Source organism: Xyrauchen texanus, chromosome 4 (assembly GCF_025860055.1).
Source record: "Xyrauchen texanus isolate HMW12.3.18 chromosome 4, RBS_HiC_50CHRs, whole genome shotgun sequence".
NCBI classification, from domain to species: Eukaryota; Metazoa; Chordata; class Actinopteri; order Cypriniformes; family Catostomidae; genus Xyrauchen; species Xyrauchen texanus.
In genome coordinates this window covers 41,779,516-41,806,614 of record NC_068279.1, presented here as the reverse complement: position 1 = coordinate 41,806,614, position 27,099 = coordinate 41,779,516, and the positions used below count along the sequence as shown (strand labels likewise).

Sequence of the window (27,099 nt, the reverse complement as noted above, 5' to 3'; positions counted from 1 at the left end):
TTAAGTATTTATGATGAATGGAGAAATTTGTTGAATGTGTAAAGGTGCATTTCTCTACCATATGGTAATTGAACAGAGAGCTTGCATAGTGAATGAGCCGCCACAGTGTAGATCTACAGCATCTCTCTCATTTGTTTTTGTGTGGGTGGGTACATGTTTATATGCATATGGTCTTCAGAGCAGCTTTGGACCCAGAAGTGTCCGTGGGCATGTCTCGCCCCCATGCATACATTCATGGCTAAAGAATAAGATGAATCCACTGGGCGCTTTCACACTCATTTGGGAATTTCTGTCTGACCTGAAGGCTGCAGTAGCCATGAGTCAGATTCGTGTTAGTGAATGTGTGTTTTCCCACCCTCACACAGCTATTCAACACCATCCTTTTGATCGGTTTTCTGTCTTTCACTGTTTTATTTATCCATAAATCCATAAACTATGTGAGGTGTGTATTAAATACATTATATATACGGGCTCTATGGGTCCATACCACCTGTTGTAGGGCTCCTTGTTCTCTATCGAATCTATTTGCAAAGGGAATGTCAACTAAGACTTTTTGCACAGTACTGTATATATTGTTTTCAAAACACCTGCCTTCCTGCCTCAGGACATTCCTGCCCTGCCCCTTCTTGGTAAATATCAAAACCATTGAGTGCTGTCAACCTACGAATGGCTTACTTAGTGAGTTAGTGGTGCTTGCTAAGGCGTACTACTGTGCGGTGTGTTGAGGAGACATGTGAGATTACTTTTAAGCAACTTGTTGAAAGATGTTTGCCTGGCGGATGATTAAACATCCAATTTCCATTGACTTACACTAAAGGAGGGATCTGAGCCATGTATAGAGACAAGAATATAAAAGATCCTTGCAAGTGGGTGTTATGCTTGAGCAGCGAGGCAGACGAGGAGATGCGGATCCAATTGCAGTTAGGACTTTTATTAAATAAACAAACAAGAAAACACAAAGGAACAACCCTCAATGGGGAAATAAAACATAAAATTGAAAACCAAAACACAATGAAAACAAACAGAGAACTCTGGCAGGGAACACATACCGGGCTAACACCAAACAACGATAGACAAGGACTGAACAAAGAAACAGGGTATAAATACATAAACATGGGACAAAGGGGCCAATGAACAAACAGAACTCAAACAAGATAACAAGGTGATTAACAGAAGCAAAAGGCAAACTAATGAGGACAGGTGAAAACAATGACAGAAAACACGAACGCTAACAAAGAGACTATAAAGTTACATAAGGGACAAAAGTGAAAACTAAGGAATGCAAAAGTGACAAATGGCAAACAAAAGGGCAACATTGAAACAAGACAGGGTATACGTAACAGTGGGCTAATTTGATAGGAGTCTACCTCCAGCTCTTTCTAGTCTTTTATTTTGTCTTAAATTTGTCCTCTCTCTCAACTATGGCATAGGAAAGCCTGACTTATCATAAAAAGTCAACATTTGTCAAATTTGACATTATAAGTGTGTAATACTTCTTTCTAAAGACTGGACGCAAATCATGTGGTGATCATGAGATTAGAATTGCGATAATTTTAGTCATGAAATTTGGCTTGCTCAAAAGAGCTACTTTAAGAGGTCTGAAATCTGACCCACTCCTGATAATACCTTCTATTGTGCACATGCTCTCACAGACACACGAATGGACGAGTTGGGGAACTTTCATACTGAATGTGTTTTTGCAAGCATTTACTCTGTTTTCCATTGTTTTCATTTGTAAACACATATTGGGTAGCGTCGGGTCACACAGTCTCGTGTACATGTCAGATTCGGATTTCATTTTTAAACTGTGCAGATGTTTAGCTGCTTGGCAACAAATCTGAATTGAGTTATAAAGGTTTCTCTACAGGTTTATACATCTAACATTTCTCTGATAGTGAGGAGAAGATACAAAAGTGGACTTAGGCCAGGATGATAAAACAATCGCGATATTTATCGGGATCAAATATCAAAGATATCATGATAAGTTGTGAGTAATTTTCTAAATGTAGCCTATGTTCTACAGTACATTTAGATGATCAGGTGTGTGTGTCGCTAAAAACACGATCATTTCGGCTTTCTCAGACTGTATTAAGTTGCTAAATGTAGCTGCCTTGCTAACAATTAGGCTGTGCCGAATTCGATTTCATGACGACGGTTGCGCCCTTTCATTGTCTCTAGTGATCAGCGCAACAAAACAACAGTGCTGTGTACATCAGCTCTGATCTTTCTGTATTCTTGAATATTTTTCTCTAGCACTGAACATGCTTAATTTTTCCCTGTCCTACTCCACACCCATTGCCTCTTTTCCCCACATGTGAGTAGTCATGAGGCAGCGCATAAGTTAACGTGGTTCCAAAGCGCCTTTAGACCATAAAAATGTTTCCCTCTAAATTTAGCTTTATTTATCAGCATGTTAAAAGACAAATAGATTTCTGCTCTAATTTTGTGAAAATGAATCAGATGTCATCATCTCTGGCATGGTTTACAAGGAAAGACAATACAATTACTAGTTGGTCGCCTAGTCTTTCTCACTTTAATGACAGTATAAAAATGGTCCATTCAGACTTCAACATTTTATAAATTTTTTCTAAGTGGATACCCCTGAACCCCCATACAGTATCATTCCTCAGTCACAAGGGCTTTTATACCCCCATGCTTGGGTATCTAAATGTAAAATTTAGTTTTGTAGAGACTGTTTTGTCTTTATTTATATATTTTATCTTTTCTTCTGCTAACTTGGAAATGTAAAGAAATTACAATATGCAAATGTAAATGTATATCGTAATAAATATAGATATTGAACTATATGAAAAATAATATTTTGATAAAAATGTTGGCCATATCGCCCAACCATAAGTGAACTTTATACAAAGCAAATATTTTAAAGATTGTATTTTATTTATTTATTTTTATTTAGTGTAATGACAAAATAAATGCCATTTATCTAATTTGACAAATGACAGTCTTTATGATATCATACTTGTTTTTCTTATAGTAAAAATGTGTCTTTATACATGAATAAACATTTGTACACAAATATAGCTGCCTTTACATTTTAGGAAGGTGGTCCTTCACAAGGAGATCATCAAAATTTGAGGTCAATGGCATCAAAACGTTTGAAAACCCCTGATGTAGCCAACAACATTTTCAGAAGAATAGCTTGACTAAAGCTTAACTGTAAATTATGAGTAGCTTGATTGATTAGCCTAGCAAACTACAGTTTTAAAGAAGCGATCACAACACTGCTGCTTATTGACATGCTACTCTTATTTTTTCTCTCATGTTCTCCATCCCTGTGTTTACCACACCCAACCTCAGCCTGAACTAATGTTTCTCTCTTATGCATTTTTGGCACATGGCTATGAGGTTGGCTCAGTGGCAATTGGAGCCCTTACAACTCTCTCCCATTGAGAGTCATCTGTGCTGGAACCTCCATCTGCTCTCCTGCAACGCACTTGATTTCGACCAACCCCTTCCTTTTACCGAATCTGGCCTCTTTCATGTTTAAGTGGAGACCATTTTTAAGTGGAGATCTCCAACAGGATGTTTATGCGGAAGCAGAGAGAGAGATGTAATTTGTGAAATGAAAAAGATCTGACTAGCTAGCTGTTGATGGGGACATGGGAAGGGAAAGGCCATGTGTCTGTTTGGCAGCAGTAAATAAAGAGCTATGAATGAGTGGGCGCATAAACGGCTTTCACACAAACTCACTGATGCATGCCGCCCATCTTTCACACTGGTCATTTTTTCCTGCTTCTCCATAATTATGATCAACTATCCATTCAATGGCAACATGGCAATAGGAGGCTCCATAAACACATTCATTGTTGACTGGCCTGCTCAGGAGACCCCCACTTTTCTGTTTTCTGTTTATCCTGCAGTAGGTAGGTCAGCTGTTACAATAAGCATTAAAGGTATAGTTCACTGCTAAATTAAAATTCTGTCATCATTTATTTACAATAAAGTCGAAGGAGAAATTCTGTGCTGGATGCGCTTTTTTTTAAATCCAAATATAGTGAATGGGGACTGAATCTCTCAAGCTTACAAAAAGCAAAAGTATCATTACAGTATCATAAAAGTGGTACATTCGATATCAGCCCTAGCTCTCCTTGGCACGTTCATGAGTGTCCATAAAAGTAGCAGTAATGTCTGATATGTGAGTAAATGGTTCTTTAATGTAAAATCATTTCAATGAATCGGTTGATTGGTTTTACAAAATTGAATGATTCGTTCACAAATCAGACTGATATGGATCTCGAGTTCAACTCATTGTAAGAGTTATAATCAAACTGCATCAGGTTTTTGTGTAGTCGATCTACAGTTTTCATCCGTCTGTTTAAGTATAATTGACACCATGCTTAATCGAATATTTGAAGGAAAGATGTCAGCTGAGGAAGTACATGTTGAGCGTGACACAGAAAACAGATGTTAATTGAGGTCCAATTAAAGTGTATACATGAAGTTGAGCTACAATATATAGTATAGTGAAAGCACGGTTCTGTTTTGTGCCCTCTTTTTATGACTGTTGCATCAGTCCTCTTCTATAGTGGAGTGGACCTAAGAGACTGTTTCAGCCTGCAGCATCTTCAAAGAGAACGACCATCTGCAGTCTGTGCACGCACACACAAATGTACTCACAAACACAAGCACATAGAGCGGCGCGAACCTGTGGATCTATGAAAAATACTTTGTTGCTCTGATGACACCGGTGTGCATGTTAACTGCAGACATCCAAATCGAGACACTATATTCTGTCCTTGTTATGGGCCACCAGCTCGAAAAAATAACTTGATGAAAGAAAGAATGAAAGAGAGACAACGCAAGACATATTTACTTTGACACCTTTGTCAACTGCTTGTCAATTCAGTATACAAATGATTATAATTTTTGGTTTAAAGGGTAAGTTCACCCCAAAATGAAAGTTCTGTCATTATTTACCCACACTTATATTGTTCCAAACTCGTATAATTTTATTTCTTCCGTTAAACACAAAACGAGTGTTATTTTCCATACAATGAAAGTGAATGGGGACGATTGCTGGCGAAGTTCAAAAACGACAAAAAGATAAAAATTGCATTTACCCTTGCTCAGTCACCAGTTCAGTCACCCCTGCAATTTTCCTTTGCCCATGCAGAGAAATATTTAGAGAGACTGAGTTTTCTCACACCCCCTCATGTTCATTTGTTTTATTTCTCAGTGTCTGTAGTTGTGTAAAATGCAACACTGATTATTATTTATGTTTTTATGCTCTTCCTCCATGTAGTCACATGCTAAACAAAAGAGGGGGGAGCGAGGTGTGAAGTCTCAGCACGCATCTTTGACAAGTTTAAACTTTATAGCTCAGAGAAGCAGAAAAACGAATTAAGGATTGTGGTTCTGACAGCCCTCGTGTGTTGGGTTGGTGAGACTTGCTCTTCTCTGGGCCTATGAGATATATTCATCTCACACATGACTGCACAGAGGAGTGTGTGGGGCCGTCTGAAGGACCTTACAGGAAACTTACCTGAGAGAAAGTGCAAGTGTTGGGGAATGAAATGCATCGTTGATGCATGGATATATATTTAATAACCAGCACAATATGATAAAGCTGGAATCATTGTTGATGTAATACAGCTGATGCAATATTAAAATCTGAAAGTCTGTTGCTCATTTTGACTTTATTGTTCAAGATTAGTTCAGCTGTTGCTAAAATACACTAGACCTAAATCATAATATGAAGCTATCTAACAGGTAGTTTAGTACCATGATTTTTACTATAGGTGGTATTAGGGGGAGAAGATGGACCAAAATGAACACGAGAAATTCAAACGCTCAATATGGCAGCTGTTAGATTAGAAGTCCCAACTTCCAGTTTAAAGAGATGATCACCTTCTGATAGTTTGTTTACTCCAGAAAGTTTATGCATATTAATTGGACACATTTGAAATATTTATTTGTAAACCATTTTGGAGATTTTAGTCTTTTCCAATTCAAGTAGATAAAAGCTGTACTTGTATGCCTGTCAATAAAGAAAATAGCTGCTTGGGGGCGTTCCCAAGATGGCCACAGAGTGAACCGACTTGCTTTAAAGGGACTTTGTTTGTACTGCATAAGTAGATCCACACATTGTGTGACATATGCTGCATTAATCAAACATACTTCCATGTAAAGGTTGCTCAGAAACAGCAATGCCATTCTCTGCTCATGAATGTAATGGATAAATTTTCATCGAAAATCAAATTTATATGGCATTATTCTTAAATACTCCCCATGACATTTGATGCTCTGAGATATTGATGTTCAATCTCAGGTGGAAGACCGAGAGCTGTGGATGTTGTATGAATGTATGGTTCACCAAGGCTAAAACTAGGGATGTAACGGTGCCACGATTTCATGGTATAATGTGGTATTTATAGTTCACAGTATTGCATTCACGGTATTACTTTCTAAATTCCAAGTAAAGAAATTAAAGTTTTCAGTGTAAATTTTAAATATCAGTTAAATTAACAGAGAATCGGCTACATTCAGCGACACATTAATTTGTTTGTTATAATCATTTGACTATGTGTTGCAAACATTTATACTTAAAATTGTTTTACCTGTTTGGTGATCTATTGTGTTTTTACATTCATAACTAAAAGTTATGCTGCTAATAATTTTAGTAAGGACCTTAAAATAAAAATTCACAGCTCTCCAAATGTAGCTGAATTTTAAGTGAAAATGTGACATCCGTTTCCACCAACACAATTGCTCACTGTAATTTTTGGGTGATTGTGCTTCTGTTATTTTGCCATCCTGACAGAGTGATTGAGCTTTTTGCATGACATAAAGTGGCTGAGCTTTTTATCCATACTAAAATGTCTCTTAATAGAAATCTAAAAGCTTCAGGAGAGTGCTTCTGATGTCATGGATTGGCATCACCTCCAGCGTTTTTAATTAGCTTATTTGGATGGATCTGAAACAGTATGTCTTGTTAGAAAAGGAAAGATTTTGACATGAATTGTATATCTAAAGCCTTTTCATGAGTCAGGCTGACAAGGTGCTTTGTACTTTTGAATTCACAGAATGTCTAAAGGTGGTTGTTTTTCACAAGTCACTCTTTTTTTCACCTCTCTTTTTCTTTCTCCCAGGGACTCAAACCAATGGATCACAATGGGCTGTCAGATCCCTATGTTAAGTTGCACCTGCTGCCTGGAGCCAGTAAGGTATGTGCTTGCTTACCCCTAGCAGATACATTGTTTTTATACAATGCAAAGATGGTTGTTATTCATAATTCGTAGGCTTTAATGTAATGATTTTCCTGTGTACTGATTGTTTAATACAGCATTCCAGCCGTGCTAAAATACACAATATAGTAACAGCTATGATGTGAAACACTGATTCACTAAGCTACTGTGTATATCACTGCACAACACCCACAGAGGTCACTATTAAACTTTACATGTGAGGCACTATATTCAGTGCTGGGTAGTAACGGATTACATGTAATCTGTATTCTGTAATCAGATTACAAACACCAAGTACTTGTAATTGGATTAAATTACATTTTAAAATAATTGTAATCAAACTACAGTTACCTTTTATAGATTACATAATTCCATATTACAAGGCAACGGCAGTAAATTGTTAATAATTTATTGATCATCATAATCATTCTCTTTTTTCGATTGGCTCAATGACAGTACTGTGAATTGACTATTCTCTATTGTGGCAACAGTCTTTTAACATTGGCTCAATCAGAATTTTTATTTTGAGCCATTGGAAAAACTTCGTGTTTTGGTCCAATGACATTTTGAGTAGCCATATTTTTTGGGTTCAACTAATCATAAAATGTATCACAGTACCAATGAAAAATATATATTTCTCACAGTACCAATGGAATATATATATATATATATATATATATATATATATATATATATATATATGTGTGTGTGTGTATATGTGTATATGTATATATTTGTATACCATGCACAAATGCGTTTTTATGACCATCCTCAGTTTTTCCTAATTTCTTTAAATATACTTGTTCATTGAACTGTTGTATATGAGCAATATCACACTCTTGCTCCTGTGATATTGCTTAAATATACACACTGGCTGCCAAAAGTTTGGAACAATGTACAGATTTGGATGTTTTGGAAGGAAATTGGTGCTTTAATTCACCAAAGTGGTATTCACCTGATATATATACACACCTAATGTGTATTTGTTTCAGTGGTTTCAGCTTTTATCACTGAACATTTAATGGTCTTTGAAATAGAGTCCTGCTCTCTCAAATTCAAGGTAAGACACAGAAGAGCAGTGGGCCTTCCCTGAGCTCTCAAGTCTGCCATCTGTAACGGGATAAAATTGTGAATAAAGACATAGTGAATTACAATCTTTAAAAAATAAAAAAACACACAGCTTTTGTAATTTTTTAAGCATACAGTGCTGTAACAAAGTTTGTGCACATTTTCTAAGCAATTGTGTTAGTAGATATAGAGAGTCTGGTGGTAAAATGGACAATTTGGTCTTTCATTTCTTTAATGTTCATGGTTTAGTGTTTCATTTTGACATACCTTTCATTCAGAGTAATTCCAAGGAGTAAGGAGTATGGAAAAACCTGCCAATAAATAAATCAAATAAATGTGATTTATCGTTAACATTGTTTATAACACTTTTGACATAGGGAAATATTTGATAAAATGACAAGTTACCAGTTCTACTCAAGTTAAAAAATCTATATGGCTAGGCGTTCTTTTTTTAAATCTTTGCTTGAAATCCTGCTCACTTCAAAGTTTATGATACACGTTCATTTTCATGCTAAATAATAAAAAAACGATCCTCTCAGCTCTTCAGTAACGATCTGACTCGGTGTTTAAAGCAGTCTTAAAGCAGCTCTGACTGACCCACTCCATCTGTATTTGGTTTGCTTATTTTCAGCAAACATAACAGTATTTCAGTTCACACAGATGTGGAATGAGAATAAAAACAACACTCAACTAACTGAAACTCAAAGTGCCTCAGTTTTCCTCAACAGTTTGTACTGGACCACAAATGGTTATGACAGAAATGTCTATTGCAGGGTACATTTTTATATTCAATGACAACATTTAATCATAAGCTGCTAGCAGATGACAATGGGATTAATCTATAGTTGAAAATGTTACCATGAAACCATTGAGAGTAAATGTGGAGAGCGAACCACACAAAAATTTGGCGGGACTCTGGTCTAGCTAACTTACAGTATGTTAAAGTTACAGAATGAGTCCTGCAGTTAGCTCAAACAAGGTACTCAATACTTACTGCTCATTTACTGAAACTCATGATGGCGGTCTTTCTCTTCTCTTGGAACCGACGTTTGTTTGTGTCTATGGACTTGGCAACGCTCGCGCTCTCCACCCAGCAGCACCAGACTCCACTGACCGCATAATGCATTTTACGCATTCTGTGATTTGGTTGGCCAAAGCAAATTATTCAGTTCGACTTGACATATTAACTGAACACATTTAAATGTTTGCAGTGAATATATATATTTTTCATTTTAATTGAAAACTTTAAGCTGCTATCACAACAATACTAATATTTCTGTTTTGGAGCAATTATTTGCATATTTTATTGAGCCAAACATTTTTCTCAAATTTCTAAATATTTTACAGTGTTATTACTTAAATTATGACTATAGTAAATGTAACTTATCACCTTACTTATATGAATAGACACCCAAAAATGACATTTCTCTCATCATTAACTCACCCTCATGCCATCCCAGATGTGCAGAACACAAATGAAGATTTGAAGATACTTTATTTTTAGAAGAATATTTCAGCTCTGTTGGTCCATACACTACAAGAGAATGGTGACCAGAACTTTTAAGCTCAAAAGGCAGCGTAAAAGTAATCCATATGACTCCAGTGGTTAAATATATTATATTGTAGGTGTGTATAATATTGCTTCTGAAAATAAAGATTTTACCACTGGAATTGTATTAATACATTTCCTCTGCATGTTTATGAGACTGCACAAGAGCAAGTTCAAGTAGCCGCCTAGTGACATGGGGCGTTCAAGAGAAAATGCATTTTTTTTTATCTAAAAACATGTCCGCCACAGCGATAGAAACAACAGAGCACAACACAGCTGCACACAAAACAGAGAACAGAATTTAATATGTCAACTAATACAAATACTAAATATGTCTGATGAGTATGTAGATGTAGACTAGATGCATATCTTTGCCCAGACTCATTTGTTTGAAACGGAGTACTCAATCAAACTGAGAGAGACAGACAGAGGAGGCTGAAGACAGCTACAGTCACACCCTGTCCTAACCTGATGGCAAACTAAATATGATAAAAGGTATATTTTCTGTGTTAATCAGAGTTTGATGAGCAACAGTACATGAGCAACAGTACATTCGAGATGAGCAACAGTACATTCTGTCAATCACTTGGTTTTTATTGTGCGATTCGCACGGTACAGCCCCGCTCGCTGTGAAATGGCACCAGTCAAAAAACGTTCTCATAAAAGTATATTGAAGCTTGCATCTCGCTAGCCGGTCAAAAACTACTTGATTGTGACCAAGAATGTCAGTGTTTTTGCCGAGGTATCGCTCTCTTCAGTCAGAGGTCTGTCACAAATGCTCACCAGTTCAGAATGGAGGAGAAATATTCCCGCTTCCTCTATCTCTCAGTTTGATTGAGTACTCTGTTTCATACAAATGAGTCTGGGCATAGAAATGCATCTATTCTCTGACTACAAGCTCATCTTATCAGACATTTTTAATAAGTTCGGTTCTCTGATTTGTGTTCAGCTGTGTTGTGCTCTGTTGTTTCTATCGCTGTGGCGGACATGTTTTTAGATAAACAAAATGAGTTTTTGCTTGGACACGCCATGTCGCCAGCGGGCCCCAGACTTCCTTCTCCCCTCTCACCAAAGCTCATCGTATGCTTTCAATACAATCATTTCATTTGATAATTTATTACAATTCTAAATTCAACTTTTGCATTCTTTTGAAGCTTGAAGAAATGATCACCATAAACTGCCATTGTGTGACATCACTGAGCACAAAACATTTCACAATTTCTCGCTTTGTGTTTAGAAAAAGAAAGAAAGACATATGTGGTTATAACAACACAGGGCTTTTTTGGGTGAACTAATCCATTAAAGCTTGAAGTGTGTAAATTCTGTATTTCAATGTTAAAATACAGTATCCTATCCCAGATTAATATGCAGACTATATGCAACTGTGAAACGATATACTATAACACAACTATTACATGCAACTATAAGAAATGTGTAGGTCAATTCTCCTGAAAAGTGTAAACACTATGACTCTGTGCTGCATAGCAACATTGGCTCAACAAATGATGCGAGTTTGGGGTGGGACTATTCAACCAGTATCAAATGAAGAGTGTTCGAGAAACCTGTTTAAAAAAGTAATTATTTTTGCAATTTTATCTGGTGACATAAGTGGCAGACATTTTATTGAAATTAACCAGTTAACCTTGTTGCTGACTAACCTTTGTGTGCCACCTATTATTACGCCCCTCATTATAATTCATCTGTTCATCTTGCCAGCAATCCACTTAGCAGCTGACAACATATGACTCCTCTAAGTCATTCTCCTTCTGAATGGATCATATGTCCTACAATAGTACTGAACTCTCCTTCATAGGGTTACTGAAAAATTGAATGGGAGAGGATATCACAGTTATCCCATTAGAATTAGGAAACACCTCACAGATATGCTAGATGAAACAAAAACCTGGGCGTTAATCATTTCTGCTTTAATCACCATATGTGTTTTGGGTTAATCTACTTTACAGTACCAAGGAATTAAATGAAACATGAATCCTTATCAAGAATTACAGAATTATTGTGCCCTCACAAATGATTGTACATTAGCATAATTAGCATCTCTCCCTCCGTCTATCCATCTATCTGTCTGTTCATCTGTCTGTCCATCCATCTATCTATCTGTCAGCAGACATATCATCCTGCAGCTCTCGCCTGGTTGCCCACTAAAGCTAAGCAGGTTTGAGCATGGCCAGTACCTGGATGGGAGACCTCCTGGGGAAAATTAAGGCTGGAATTGGTATTAGGGAGGCCAGCAGTGTGGGTCTTAATGCCCCAGGATAGTGACAGGGACACTATACTGTAAAAATAATTATAATAAATGCAGTCTTACAGATGACACATTATGCCGAGGTCCTGACTCTCTGTGGTCATAAAAAGTCCCAGGGCACTTCTCATAAAAAGTAGGGGTATAAGCCTGGTGTTCTGGCTAAATTCCCCCATTGGACATTCTCAATCATGGCCTCCTAATAATCTCCATCTCTGAATTGTCTACATCACTCTACTCTAATCTCCACCAATAGCTAGTGTGTGGTGGGTGTTCTGGTGCACTATGGCTGCTGTCACATCATCCAGGTGGATGCTGTACACTGGTGGTGGTTGAGGAGATTTCCCCTATACTATGTAAAGCACTTTGAATGCCAAGAAAAAGTTATTGTTATTATTATCCATCTATCTATATATTACCATTACAAAGCAATACAAAAGAAGTAAGGTTACTGCAGCAGTTTCAAATCATCAAAACTTGGGAGTTGGTACTCTAGATACTTAAATATAAAAAATAAAGGTTTATCTTCTAAAACATTATTAATAATATGAGCACTAGTGATATATTATCAGAACTGGATCAAAGTGTTTTAAAACATATGGCATCTGGCTTTTTCTTTAGTTTGTGTTTATTTGGTGAAAGTGTGTCAGTGAACACAACCACTAATCTTCAGAGACATTTATTTTCTCTTCTAGGCCAATAAGCTCCGCACCAAGACCCTACGCAACACTCTCAACCCTGTCTGGAGCGAAACCCTGACATATTATGGAATAACAGATGAAGATATGGTACGCAAAACACTCAGGTAATCACGTCTTTCAAAATCAATACATTCATCAGTAGAATTTACCATGTTAAAACCTCTTTAATATATAGGCATTCAACAATTGTGACAGAACACCCAACTTCTGTTGGCTCGCCATTGGAAACGTCGAAAGCTTTTCCAGCCTTTATTACTAAAAATCGATGTAGTTGATGTAGTTGGTGTTTAGCAATTGGTCGTTTACCAAGAAAGAACATTGGAACAATACTTTACCTTAGGGTACATTTCCAAGTACAAATGACTGACAACTAATTTGTAATTTAGCTTTCAGAAGTAACTTAAAGTACACTAATAGGGACAGTCCCACTGAAACATTGACTGGTTAAGTGCCTTACTTAATCGAGATCGTTTATGGATCGCCCCTTGCAGGATCCTAGATCTTAAACCACTAGGTTATACTACAAAAATTTTGTAGAAAAGTAAAGTTAATTCATTTCAGGCACCAGGCATTCTAGCCATCTTAGGTTAGCTGTCAGGTGTTTGCTGTCACAAATAGGGGAAAATCTAATGCAATACTGTAATCTAATGCATGAGTTCATCAGTGTTCCTCAGGCTATGCAGAACTAATTTGGTTCTTTAAAGATCTATATTTAAAGTCGATCTTTATCTGAACAATCTCAAAATCGATTCTTAAATCCCAAAATCAGTCTTTTTCTCTATACTTAACCCTCTACTATGAGAGGAAATCACTCACATTTGCAACCAAATTTAGTGGTATGTGACTAAAACTGTAAATGTTTGGCAAGTGGTTGGTAAATATGTTGATTTCACTTACCAGTGATTATGTAGTATAGTGGTGAAGTTTAATGCCTGTCCAAAGACGAGATTGTCATTGAAGTAATACCCTTTCTGTTCTTTACAGTCAGTTGTTGATCAAAATCAACCCAAAAATAAACATTTCATTCTAATCATGCATAGCACGCATGAGATAAAGCCATTCAAGTCCTCTTATTAATATGCGCTCATTTACAGACCCTCTTTACAGAACTGCTGGCTTTCTTAAAGAGACTGTGCCAGTTTTTAGCACACGTTCAACAAATCAATTTAAACACTTGTAAATTGTAAACAATTATGCAATATAACAATTAACGTAACAAAACATAATATATGCAATATCATATTGATTGATACATGGATTTGTTAATTTTTTTTAAATCTAAAACGTGACCAAAATGATGAAAAACAAATCAATTATAATCAGTAATGTACCTAGTTAGAAGCTCCCCTGTTTAATTAACAGCATTAGCTGGGACAGAATGTTTTTCATATGAAAGCAAAAATGACATTAGAACTGAAATATACTCATGTGAATCGATATCGAATGAAATCAAGAGCTTGAGAATCAGAATCAAAACAAATCAGGAAATCTGTATCAATACTCTGCTATAATGGGCATTATGATTGTGTGAATCAGGCCAAACCGGGCCCTCATGTGGTGCAGTGCCTGAGACCTGATTACAGGGAGAACAACCATTTGCATTCAGAACAGATTTGGTCCTTCTTGGATCGCTGCCATACAAGTCCTGAATACAGTGTAGTAGGTTATTGTGCCATTCATCAAACTGAAAACCCTCCATTTGAAGGACGGGTGAAGGAGATAGAAGATTCCACTATGCTTGGCTCTGGTGGTTAAGAAGGGCTTGGAAGTTACTTGACATCATGGTGTTCACAAAAACTTTGCAAACATTCATTACTTAAAAGTTTAACTTTTCACGTCATACTTGTTATTTTGTTCAGATTTCACACCAGCTGATATTTCATTACCCCTTTTGAGTGACATTTGAATTACCTCACAAACATGATGGGCTGTTTTGAAGAAAGCTTGATTGTTTAGTTTGCATAGAACCCATGTGGGTAAAATGCTGCATTAGGATAATAGCACAGACAAAGTGGCAGTAAAGATTACACCACAGAGAAACATTAGTCTCCACTTGCTTGTGTATCATTGCATAACAGCTTGGTTGCACACAATTTATCCCTCAAATCCATTAAAAGCAGATTATACGAGTTGCCCACTTGCCATTAAAACGGTCTTTGTTTTTGTAAAAGTTAAATGTTGCAAATATAAGAAGAGGGTTTTACATGGCAAACAATGAGGTCAACAAGTTTAGCTATAGTACGTAAATGAACAACGTTGTGATCTCCTCATGGTTAATGGGATAATTGTCAATTAGGGCTGAAACGATTAGTCAACGTTATCAACAATGTTGATGATATAAAATTGTCGGAAAAAAATGTCTTTGTCGAATAGTCATTTGATCTCATTGAACGTAACATGAGATCGCATTAAACTCTAATGATGATGCGTGAGAGCAGCACTTGCCTGATTGAGGAGAGGAAGAATTACAAACCTCACAGTACTTATAATGCAAAAATACAATATAAGTAAAAATACAAGCACTCTCTTTAAAGGAAACACATCGGTGTTACATCTTAAATGCAGTTATATTTAATGTGTTAAAGCTTTATTAATGTTCAAATAATATGGAAGCAGATCATGTAAATAACTACAAACTCCATTTCTCTGTGCGGTCACTCAGCGCCTCTTCATTTAGTTGCACGAATGACCCGATCTAAGGGGGAGAGATTGAAACCACACCCGGCTGAGGTACACACTGTTGTGGGGACGCTCGTCCCTCGAAATGATACATTCACCTCAGAAGCAGCATGTAAGATATTTAGACTTGCTTTTAGAGAATAGATCTTGAATATAAGTATATTTTGTCTTTACTGAACTCGCAGAAGTATAACTAAGTGAAAAAATACACTTATATGCAATATTAAGATATATCCTCTTAAAGCAAGTCTAAATATCTTATATGTTGCTTCTCAAGTAATTTATCTTGCATTCGAATATCAGTGTTAACCATTTAACTGAGCTGACCAAGAATTAAGTGGATATCAGATTTCAATTTGGTGTTGATTAACGGTTACTTAATATAGATTAGTTTTCCGCTAGAAAACTGCTTGTGAAAAAAGCCATTCACTCTGAGGACTACCTAGAGTTTTCCACCCACTCAGCCTCTGATTTTCATATATATGAGTAGCCTATGTAGAGAAAATGTAGAGATATATTAATTAAGGTCCCAATACTCTGACCAGATTGGATCTAATTAAGAATGTATAGCTTAATATCGGTTTATTGGATATCATACATTTTCATTTAGTCATCGTATATTCATTAAAAATGAAAACAGGGGGGCAGCTATTAATATCAAGTCAATTGCCATCTTTTATTTTGGGGGGTATTCAATTCTGTCTTTCCTTATAAACTATGAATATCATTATTGACTTATGACCATGCTGCATATTTTGTAATTTTTCATTACACTAACATGATATCCAAACAAATGTTTTCATATTTTAAAGGTGAAGTATGTAATGTTAATTGCAAAAACAATGACTACTTTCAAACAGGTTTCACAGCAACTTCCACTGTTTGCCTTTTGTTTAGACAAAAAGATAGTCCTGACTAAATGTTTCCAAAATGCACATAGAACTTACAGACTCGCTTGAGGTTGATTTCTTTTTTTTTTTATTCAGTAGGAAGACGTGTATAAACTGTATAAAATATTACTGTAGAATAAGAACATACTGAGGATGCGCACCAAAAAGTCATGTGACTTTGCCTCAACAAGCCACGTGAATACATGTAAATACTGTATAATACAAATGTTGCACCTGCTATTTTAAAATGCCGGAGTCAAAGCCTTTCATCACAATTATTGCCTAATATTACCTCCAAGAACTGACTCACACTCTTTTGCTCCCAGACAGAACACATCTGCTGCTTAACGCTAGCAAACATGAAGTTCGTCAGTGAGGTGATTTTCAGTGAAATTGTCACTCTTCACAACTTCTAAACATTCTTTCATCGTGTGAGCCATCACATGCAAACTGATCCATTCAATTATCAAAATCTGTCAGACATGCATGTATATTCCATAAATATCTATGACAAGGATGTTTTTTCATGGACGTCATTTTGTGGCAATTTTCTGTTCGCTAAATATTAATTTACATGTAAGAAATGTGTAAAAATGGACATGTAAATGTTCATTTTCTGTTTACATGTAACATACTGATACAAAAAGAAATGTACTGTATACATATAAATGTGCATATCATGTTTCTGTGTATTACAGTACTGTACAATATTGACTTTTCCCAGTAAACTTTTACCTACTGATGAAAGTATCTAAAAAGCTCAATGTGATACACAATAGCATTCAACTTGACAAAACTGATATTCTTGTATAGTACAGTAAGCAGTCAGTGTTGACAAAAAAGTAGAACAAAAATTTAATTTGTATAACAAACATTTCCAGGGTTGACTGCCATGGTGAAAAAACATGACCAGTACGGCTCACACGATGAAACATTTTTTTTTTGTCAAATTTACAGACACAATAACTAGGTTTTGAGGCATAAATGAAATGTTTTGGGTGAGTTACTACATTTTGCAGACATGCAATAGAGTTGTGATGTCCAATAAAACAGTTGTGACAATTGCACTTACAGTTTAGAGAATGTTAAGTGTTTATGCTTTTCTGGGCCGAATCAACCAAAAAATGGCTAACTTATAGTTTTCTATGCACTAGTATATTAGAAGTATTTTAATGTATGTTTAGAAAATCTGATGTTAATCTAAACATGAAGTGGCTGGACACAATGCACTCTTTGGAATAAATTTTCCTATGAGCAACACATTTTGTGGGTAAGAGAGAAAGAGCTTAAGATAATAAAAAAATTAGAGATCGTACATTTGGCGCAATGGGATCTAAAGTCTCTTTTGCCTGAGCAAACCCTAAATCCTCAATCGACAGGACACTATAAAGTTTGATCCCTTCACTCGCTCCAGAGCAACAAAGGACCATCCTTCAGTCATCTAGACAGGGCAGTGAGGGAGAGTCAGCAGTTAATGTCAGTTGTAGGCTTTCCCCACTGAGATTGTAGCCTTGGATTTGGAAGCTCCCAGATTTGTCTGGGAATTAATGAGGCAGAGAGTCTATGCTTCAAAGGTCACATGTCTGAGTTTAAGCTGTGCTGTACTTGGTTGATTCAACCCAGCTAGGGAGAGGTGAAGCTGGGACGAGGCTGTGTGATTGTAGAGTTTAGAGAGGTTTAAGTGATGCCTGGGATGAGGCTTTAAAGCTGATTTTCTTAATATTTGCTGTTATGCTGTCTGTGCTGTTTTTATTCATAAGAGCTCTGAGCTCTTTGAGATGTGGCTGTATAATACTAGGGTGCGAAGCCGATCGCATTGGTAGTGTAAATACTAATCCGTCCTGATTCGGTCCGGACAGCAGTGAAGCACCAACCACACCCTGGTCAATCAAACAGTGCACTAAAATAAGAGTTTTAAACATTGTTGGGGGGGGGCCTGGGTAGCTCAGCATGTAAAGACGCTGACTACCACCCCTGGAGTCACGAGTTTGAATCCAGGGCATGCTGAGTGACTCCAGCCATGTCTCATAAGCAAACAAATTGGCCCGGTTGCTAGGGAGGGTAGAGTCACATGGGTTAATTTCCTCGTGGTTGCTATAATGTGGTTCTCGCACTCAGTGGGGCGCGTGGTGTATTGTGCGTGGATGGAGCGGAGAATAGCGTGAAGCCTCCGCATGCGCTACGTCTCCGTGTAAACACGCTCAACAAGCCACGTGTAAGATGCGCGGATTGACAGTCTCAGACACAGAGGCAACTGAGATTTGTCCTCTGCCACCCGGATTGAGGCGAGTCACTACACCACCACGAGGACTAAAAGCACATTGGGTATTGGGCATTCCAAATTGGGGAGAAATGGGGAGAAAATAAAAAAAAAACATTGCTGGTTACTTGGTGCATTAAAAGGAAATAATAGTCAGAAATAATAGATTGGAAAATTGTAATCTGTACTGTTATGTATGTAGCACATACATACAGTACAGCAGTGTTGTAGTACTTGAGTCCCGATATTGATTTGTGACACGTCTTGTGAACACTAATGACTCAGACTGGGACTCGAGCATTTAGTTCTGACTTGGAGGAGAGGACTCGTTACAACGTTAATGTTTGTGTTCTGCCCTTTTATGGCTTGAGATCACATGCATCTCATGCAATGAATCGGTTGTGCGAGCGCAAATCTCTGCTTTCGCACATTAATTTCCTTTGCTTTCACTCAAAACTGGACGTGGTCACTCAAATAGTTATAATTATAATGGGAACGTAAGATCATGTTGACGTGTGTTCATGTGTTTATGACAGGTGCAGTTTTACATAGAGACTGGCTCGTGTGATGCGAGTTTATCACAAATGTAGGCTAAAACAGTCAAGAATTTCCATTGTTATAAGGACAAACATCCATCCAACCATGAAAAATCATATGAATTGTTCCAACACCTGAATTATAATGAATTTTGATAAAATAACACTAGAGGACAATACCTGAAGAAAAAAACTTCAAATAAATGGCAAGAAGGCACTGTTGTTTACAGTGGAAAGTTATTTTTCTGACATGTCATTTTTTAATTTCCTGATTATTGTATAGGCCTATATACAACATATATAGATGGATGGATGTGATAGATGGATGGATGGATGGATGAATAGGTAGGTAGGTAGATAGACCAGAAGCTCTTCACTGACCTACAGTCCATAGCCAATCATTTTGCAAATGAGTTCATCAATCTGTCCTAGGTAGGGTGTTCAGGCTGTTCCTAGAAGAACTCGTTCTTGCATGTATCTGTGTAATTTATTTGTTCTATGTTCACACTTACGCCAGACGGGCGCTTGTAGTGTCTCACTTTGGTTGCTTCGTGTTTCGCTGAGTTGCTTCGTTTCGCTGAAGTTGCACTGTTTCACTGCCTGCATCTTGAGTTGTTCTTTGTCCAGCTGTCTTTGAGTGCAAGAGGTTCCATTACTCATTTTGTGCTACCTGCTCTTGGAAAATGTGGTTTGTTGCCTGTACAGCCAGAGTTGTGCTGACAGCTTCCTGCTGACTGCGACATGCAAAACATGGTACTTCAAATTTGAATAGTTATGTTGGTTGTAAACATTATAAATGAATATTACTACCAGGTGTAAATGGTGATGTATCTCGCCTGACCACTCGTAATCTGATCACCCGAGATGGATCTTCATACCACTTGAAAACAGGGCCTAGGTTTTCTGTTCTAGGGTGAGGTAAAGATGACCAATGTTAAGGCAAGAGAGCAAAGAGTGTCTATGTGTCTGCAGACATGTGCATCAGGGATGACCCACCTGATGATTCACCACTGCTTTGCTTTAGGGCAGTCTTTGTCAGTTTCCATGGAAACCAGAAGTCTCCCTCATAGGCCATTCTTTCAGGGACCACTCTCTTGTCCTTCATGTAAAGAAACTCAAAACACTGGCATATTTAGCGTCTCACTGCTAGCTTTTATAAAAACTGCATTTTCAATATTTTCTCATGCAGCGTTCTTGCACTTTATAGCTCCTTCTATTTCCTCAATAAAAGCTGTCAGTCAGTCTGTGACTACATCCCAGAGGTAAAATAGTTGTCTTATTCTGGCTTGGTCTTGTTTGCTCTTGATCACTCTGAAGGGAGGCTAGTTCAGGCTACAAATGACACAGGAACAAGCCACAAGTCCTCTAGAACATCAACACTAAATGAGACTGGCAGGGTCCAGTATTTTGTGCTTCAAACTATTTAAAAAAAAGTATCTGGTTTGACGTTTATTGATTTCAAATATCGGTTAGTAAAGCAAAGCACAGTACAGTGCTTGTACATTTAAATAATTCAGGTCAAGCCATGTAAACATAACCAGTAAAGGCTGAAGTGCTGGCCTCTATCCTGATGCAGAAGAACACTTTCCCTGTTTCTGGATGAACTCTAAAAAGGCACACTGTTACGTCATCATAAACTGCCATGCTAAAAGTATTCAAATCATTGAGAATTAATTCACTGTGTGGATATTTAGCATAGCAGCTGGCAAATTACTTAATACTGTATTTTTGTACTCTTAACTGAAATATATTTTAATATAAAGCCGTGAATTAGGGAATATAGGGAGTCAAGTTAAAACACAGTTGCAGTAAATGCAATACTCAGTCAAAAGAGACTACAGTTGATTAACTGCAAATTTTGACACCTTTTTTATACATTTATTTTAACTGTGTTATAACTTTGTGTGCTCTATGGATTTAGAGTGGATATTTACAGTATGTTGGTATATTTTACATATACAACTTGGCTGCCGCTTCAGCCAATTTCATAGTTTCATCCTTTCAGATTATAGCATTGATGTGTGTATTTTTTTATGTTAAAATGCATCCTCCCATCCAGCTTTATATGCAGAAACAACTATAAATGATGCATTATGCACTCAACCATGTAGTGTGTACATTTTCAAAGTGTACTATTGTCCCAAATGGAACATTTAAATTTTTTACTACACTGAAGCATTATTCAACTGACGGAAGTGAAGTTTCAAATATATGTGACACTTTGCTACTAGCTTTATTGTGGTGAACTCAATTCAACATTTATATATCAAATAACGTACATATTCAGACAGCGTAGGTGATGGTAAACCATTTGTAAGGTGCTGTGTTCACAGAAGTTTCAGTATTTATCACGTTTACCAATAATAACTATTGTTTTGTCAGATCAGCATAGCAGCCAGGTAACTCTGCCCCTTCTGCTATGTTGGGCAAGCTGCAAGCATTGAGGACATAAAGTGTCCAAAATTCCACATTTTTCTTAATTTAAGAAGTACAGTACATCATCCCAGTTTTCATTTTAAAAAAATGTAAAAAAATACTTAAAAAAAAAAAAAAAATGGCCTTGAAGCATGCATTTTGGGACGCAGCTTATGCCATTTGTTTTGCCACTTTGGCTTTGTCAAAACAGTGCTTTATTTGAGAACCCTGACCAACCTGACACAGCAACACTGAGTGAGTTTGGGGCAGGAGACTATATGTTTTTTTGTCCAAGAACCTGTCATTATTTTTTCAGTTCCGTTGGGTAATGCAAGTCATGCATAAATTATGAACTTCACCTTTAAAGGATCATTATACAATTTTTATGATCCTCAAATCACAAGCTTCAAAAAGTCATATCAGCCTTGAAAACATTGTGGATATCTTAACAAATTAATGGAAAGAGACCTACCAATGCACCCCTACAGAGTATGAAAATCATGACAATGTCAGGAATATCTGTTGGAAATAGACATGTACATGATTTCGTGCTTCAGTCTTTTACACTTTTACACAATGCATTTCCACACAGCTCTGAGGGTTTATCTCATTTTAGCATTCGTTAAGTGACAGCTCGATTCAATGCCAAATTATCCACACAAGTGCCTCAGCTATCATGCCTTTACATCTGAAAGCCTTTTAATTTATAATTGCAATATTAGACGGCATTTGCAAATGTGTTTTTTTATGTTTATGGACAATTAGATTTAAATAGTTGGCTGTGCTTCTCCTCTTTATTTTTCTATTTTTATAACTTCCTGGGATTTCTCTTTGCATATTAAAACAAAGAACTACAACAAAGCCATTAGAAAATCTTATTTAACAGCAGGAACTCTCTCCTCTTCTGATCTCATATCATAAGTCTGTCTCTTGGACGAAATTATGCATCGTTAATTAATGTTTCCCAGCATTCAGTTAGAATTATGATCTACATTTCTAATAAATTTTGCATATTTAAACCCTGGCTGTCGACTTGAATGCACAAATTTTACTGCCTACTAATATTTTTAGTTGGAATCTTTAGCTCTCTAACACGGTCTAATTATTTGATAAATGAATGTGGGAGCAACAAGCTATGATTCATACAGTGTTTCCTCACCAATATTAACATGTCAATTTTAGATTTATTTTGTATTTTTTTAAGTTAAGACCATTGCTTTAAATAAAAGACCAATCTGGTCTTTTCTACCCCACAATCCTCACCAAATTTGAATCAGTGCACAAGCATATCCATCTCACATGGGCAAACACAATATGCTGTGATTGCAGAGAATAACATGTATAAGAATTTGTCCATTTAGCATTGGCACATTCATTCAAGGGGACTGTTGGCATTAAACATACACACCGCAGTAATCAGCCAAAATCAAAATGGCAAACACACACAGTTCGAGAAATGGCATGAAGAGCAATCTAGCATACATTGTTATTTTGGGAAACAATCCTCCTATCCACATTGAGATATATATATATATATATATATATATATATGATATATATATATATATATGTATATATATATATCAGTTATTGAGAGTTGAGAGAATTAGTCATTGTATAAGGTGTAAACATGAGGATTAGTCCAGTCCTTGAAACAAATGACTAGAGTGAAAGTATGTTTTGATTTTACTGTCTGGATCAGCACTACAGGCATGAAAGAATAAATGCACTGGGTAGGACCTGCTGTTTTTGCTGGCGTCATGTCTTATCTCAAATCCTGGTCTCAGATCATTACAAAAAAAGCTTTGGTCACCAAAAAGCTTTAAAGTCACTGCCCTCATATTTCAATTTTTTTGTAACACTTTAATATCTCTTTCTGGTTATGATCAATTCAATCTAATCTTTTTTTTTCTCCCCTTTTCTCCCCAATTTGGCATGCCCAACCATGTTACCGTGGAGACATAGCGCGTGTATTCTCTGCAGCATCCACGCACAACTCACCACGCACCCCACCGAGAGCGAGAACCACATTATAGCAACCACGAGGAGGCTAACCCATGAGACTCTACCCTCCCTAGTCACTCAGCACGCAATTCAATATAATCTTAAATACATGGAAATGTTGTTCATTTGGCCTTGTGTTCTTGCGGTAAATGAGACACATCACCAGTGAGTTCTTATTTCTGGGTGAATTACTCATCTGTTTCCAGGCAAATGATATTATTGACATGTTCAAAACTAAAAGAAGCAACACCTTTGTTCCTATCCCCACATATCAAGTGGTTCTTACCGATACTGCAAATTGCACAGAAAACTCATTTTACAGTGAGCAAGCTATATGCAAATTAACATTTAATGTGAAAAGATAACATGAAATGACTCTTCCTTCCATGGAGGTTCTACAATTTTTGTATAAACTATGCATACTGAATATATGGTGCATTTCACACTGTATATTGGACTGGGAATAAGTGTTTTGCAGTCATCAGTTATAGGAGTTGCATTCATGCAGTGTTTGCAATGAATTAATAATTTGACTGGATATGTGGACATACTCTTCCTTTTTCCCTGACTGAACAGTGATCAGGATTATAATTTGTTTAATTTTTGGACAGATCTGAAAGATTGTAATCAGATTAACATAGTTATAAAGGTAGTGAAACACCCTAAAAGAAGAATGAAACTGCACTGAACTTGATTGAACAGCGCAAACAAGTTATCTGTGCACGCCAATGAACAGCACTGTGTGGCAGACTGGAAAGCGCAAAGCTGGGTTTTATACTTGCACCGCCCAGTGTTTAGCTCGATGCAAATTAGTTTCAACCACGCAGCTCTGTCCATATCACAGTTCTCTTTAGTCAGCATTGTGCTGTAAAAACTGGCTTGGACCGTGCTAACCAATGGGTCACTTAGAGGAGGTATTTTTGGTCTGCACTGCAAACTTGAAAATATTGGGTGGCGCAAGTGCTCAACCCAACTATGTGCTGTACATTGAGCAACTTGTGCTTTTTATTGGTTTGTGCAAATAGCTTGATCGTGCTATTAAGTTTTGTGGTGTTTAGGTGCCCATAGTTGTGAAACATTAGACTTTAAAACTTAAACTCAGAGCAAGTTCCTGTCTAGTTTTAAACAGCTGTGTAGTTCCTTTATAATGCCAAGTTCATGTCTGATCTGACTCTGTTGTCAATCTTTTGTTTTCTTGTAGGATTTCAGTGTGTGACGAGGACAAATTCCGCCACAACGAATTCATTGGAGAAACCCGAATTCCCCTTAAAAAGCTCAAACCCAACCAGACAAAGAACTTCAGCAACTGTTTGGAAAAGCAGCTTCCTGTGAGTAACAGTAATTTAAAGTTAATATCTGGAAAACCAAGACGTTTGAAGATGTTAAAGCTCATTTGTTATAATCATCCGTTTCATTGCCTGTGAGTGATGGTTAAATTGAGGGAAGTATGAAAGCTAGGTACAGATATTCAGATATCAAATTGATTTGCCATCCAAATTAACTGAAAATAACTCTGATAAGAATTAACATACAGTACCAATTAGAATTAAATTATCATAGGAACAGCACCCTCATGTCCATCAACCATCTGAGACGAACATGACAGCCTTAACAATAACCAGCAATACAAAACAACTGGGTAAAGCTGAAGGGTGCTCACTGCCAAAAGAAAAATATGAATCATTCATGCATTAACATTAAGGCGCAACAATTGAATTGCTGCTTTTAGCACTTAACTAAAAAGCAACCCAATTCAAAGCCTGCCACATCCTCAAGCATTACTGTGCGGGGAGGCATTTTTGTTATATTTTCACTGGCAACTAGAGAACCATCTGAATGTATGAGGGTACATGGTCCCAAAATGTTATATCTAAGATCTAAAACCTAGCTCAGCAGCTAGTCTGTCTGATACATTTCCTAGATCGGTGCTTTAGGGCACAAAGCTATGCTAGCCTCAGCACAAGACACTGCTTTATAAGCAGGAAAAAGGGAAAAATGTTGAGGAAAGCAATTCAATACACTCCATTGTGGCCTTGTCCGGGATATTTGATGGTGGTAGATGTAGATTTTAGTGCAAGGTTAAAGTGTCAAAGTGCTCCATAGCCTGGCAGGATGGACAAGTATTGGGTTGGGGGCTGATCTCATGTAACTTTTTTGCTTATGTGGTATCTTTTTAACAATATACTTAGCTTAAAAGGCAGCGGTCATTACTTGTTGCATATTTTAAGATATTTAAAATCACTGCTGCTGGTAGTGGAGCCAAATCTAGGTTCTACTAGGTTCTAGGTTGACAAAGTCACCAGCAAGACCGGCTTTTTTAACCTGCTTCACCAGAAAGATTGTGCTCGTCGAGCAGCTTCACCAGCTAAGATCTGCTGGTGATTAGCATTGCTATTCTTTTCCACCAGCTAGACCAGCACTAATCAGTCTAAACTAGCCAGAACCAGCATGGAAATGTGTAATGTGAGGAGCTTTATCATTTGTTAAAAAAATCTGCCATTCAATGAAGAATACAGTATTTCTTTAAATGTAATTAAGCAATATTGCACAAGCAATGACTTGATCTGGTCGTAGGCAAAACCAATGGAGCCATTGGCTCCTAAACTGAAACATTTAGTTTAGTTGCCAAATTACAAGATTGTTTGATTTAGATGGAAGTTAAGAAGATTGAAAGCAGAAGACAAGAAAGACAGCTGATAACCAGTTAATCAGGCGATAGTTTATATACAGTATATTAGAACTGCACAATTAATTGTATTTCAAATGTGATAACATTTTCTGCCTCTCACGGTTAATTGAGCATAAACATCTCAAATATTACTGAGCTAGAAAACAGAAATCAGCCAGGTAAAGTTGCAAATTGTTGTTTTCATTATAGGCTTTCTACGGATGTCAGACCAAATCACAAGCTCTTTTGAAGTGTATTTTCAACTCAACTGACCCCTCACACTCTCTTCAAAATTTCACCACTGACCAATCACTGTTTCACTTTTTAGCACGCACTTAAATATGGAGCAGTAGAAGTTTTTGTGTAGCGTGTGGGTGCGTTCTATTCAGAAGTGATCATCCCTGTGCCCTATTCCCTTCGAAGACTTTACCATCCACCTTGAGAGCTATGAAGGGTTAAAAGGTTATGGACTCAAAAATAAGGGACATTCGTAACTCACTTTTTAAGAAATTTATGTTGAAAATTCGGTTTGAAGCGATCTTGCAGCATGACTTTCATGATTGTTCTTCCCTCAAAGTGCCCTGGTTAGAAAGGATGGATTTGAGTAAATCTTTATAATCATCTGCTCCATTATGGTCCGCATCTGATGAGGTATATATTCAAGAATACATCTTTAAAATAATAAGACATGACTTAATCTCACCCCATTTCCCCTTCATTTATTTTTCATTTATTATTATTTCTTTACTATATTATTATTTATTTCATTTAATTGTTTGTTTTCTGTATTGTTTTTGTTTTTGATTGTAATGGTACGTATTCATACAAGTATGCTGGCCCATACCTATATGGCTGGGATGTGAA

At 36.9% G+C, this 27,099-nt stretch overlaps 1 protein-coding gene across 4 annotated transcripts in view; it reads left to right on the top strand.

The window, feature by feature from the left end:
• LOC127636418 (double C2-like domain-containing protein beta) overlaps nucleotides 1–27,099 on the top strand; it is a 286,639-nt gene that overhangs the window by 244,823 nt on the left and 14,717 nt on the right. For all 4 annotated transcript variants that reach the window (XM_052116897.1, XM_052116905.1, XM_052116888.1 and 1 more), the window contains 3 exons: nucleotides 7,110–7,184; nucleotides 12,778–12,887; nucleotides 24,769–24,895. In XM_052116897.1, coding sequence (XP_051972857.1) covers nucleotides 7,110–7,184; nucleotides 12,778–12,887; nucleotides 24,769–24,895 — 312 coding nt within the window. The remainder of the gene's footprint in view (nucleotides 1–7,109; nucleotides 7,185–12,777; nucleotides 12,888–24,768; nucleotides 24,896–27,099) is intronic.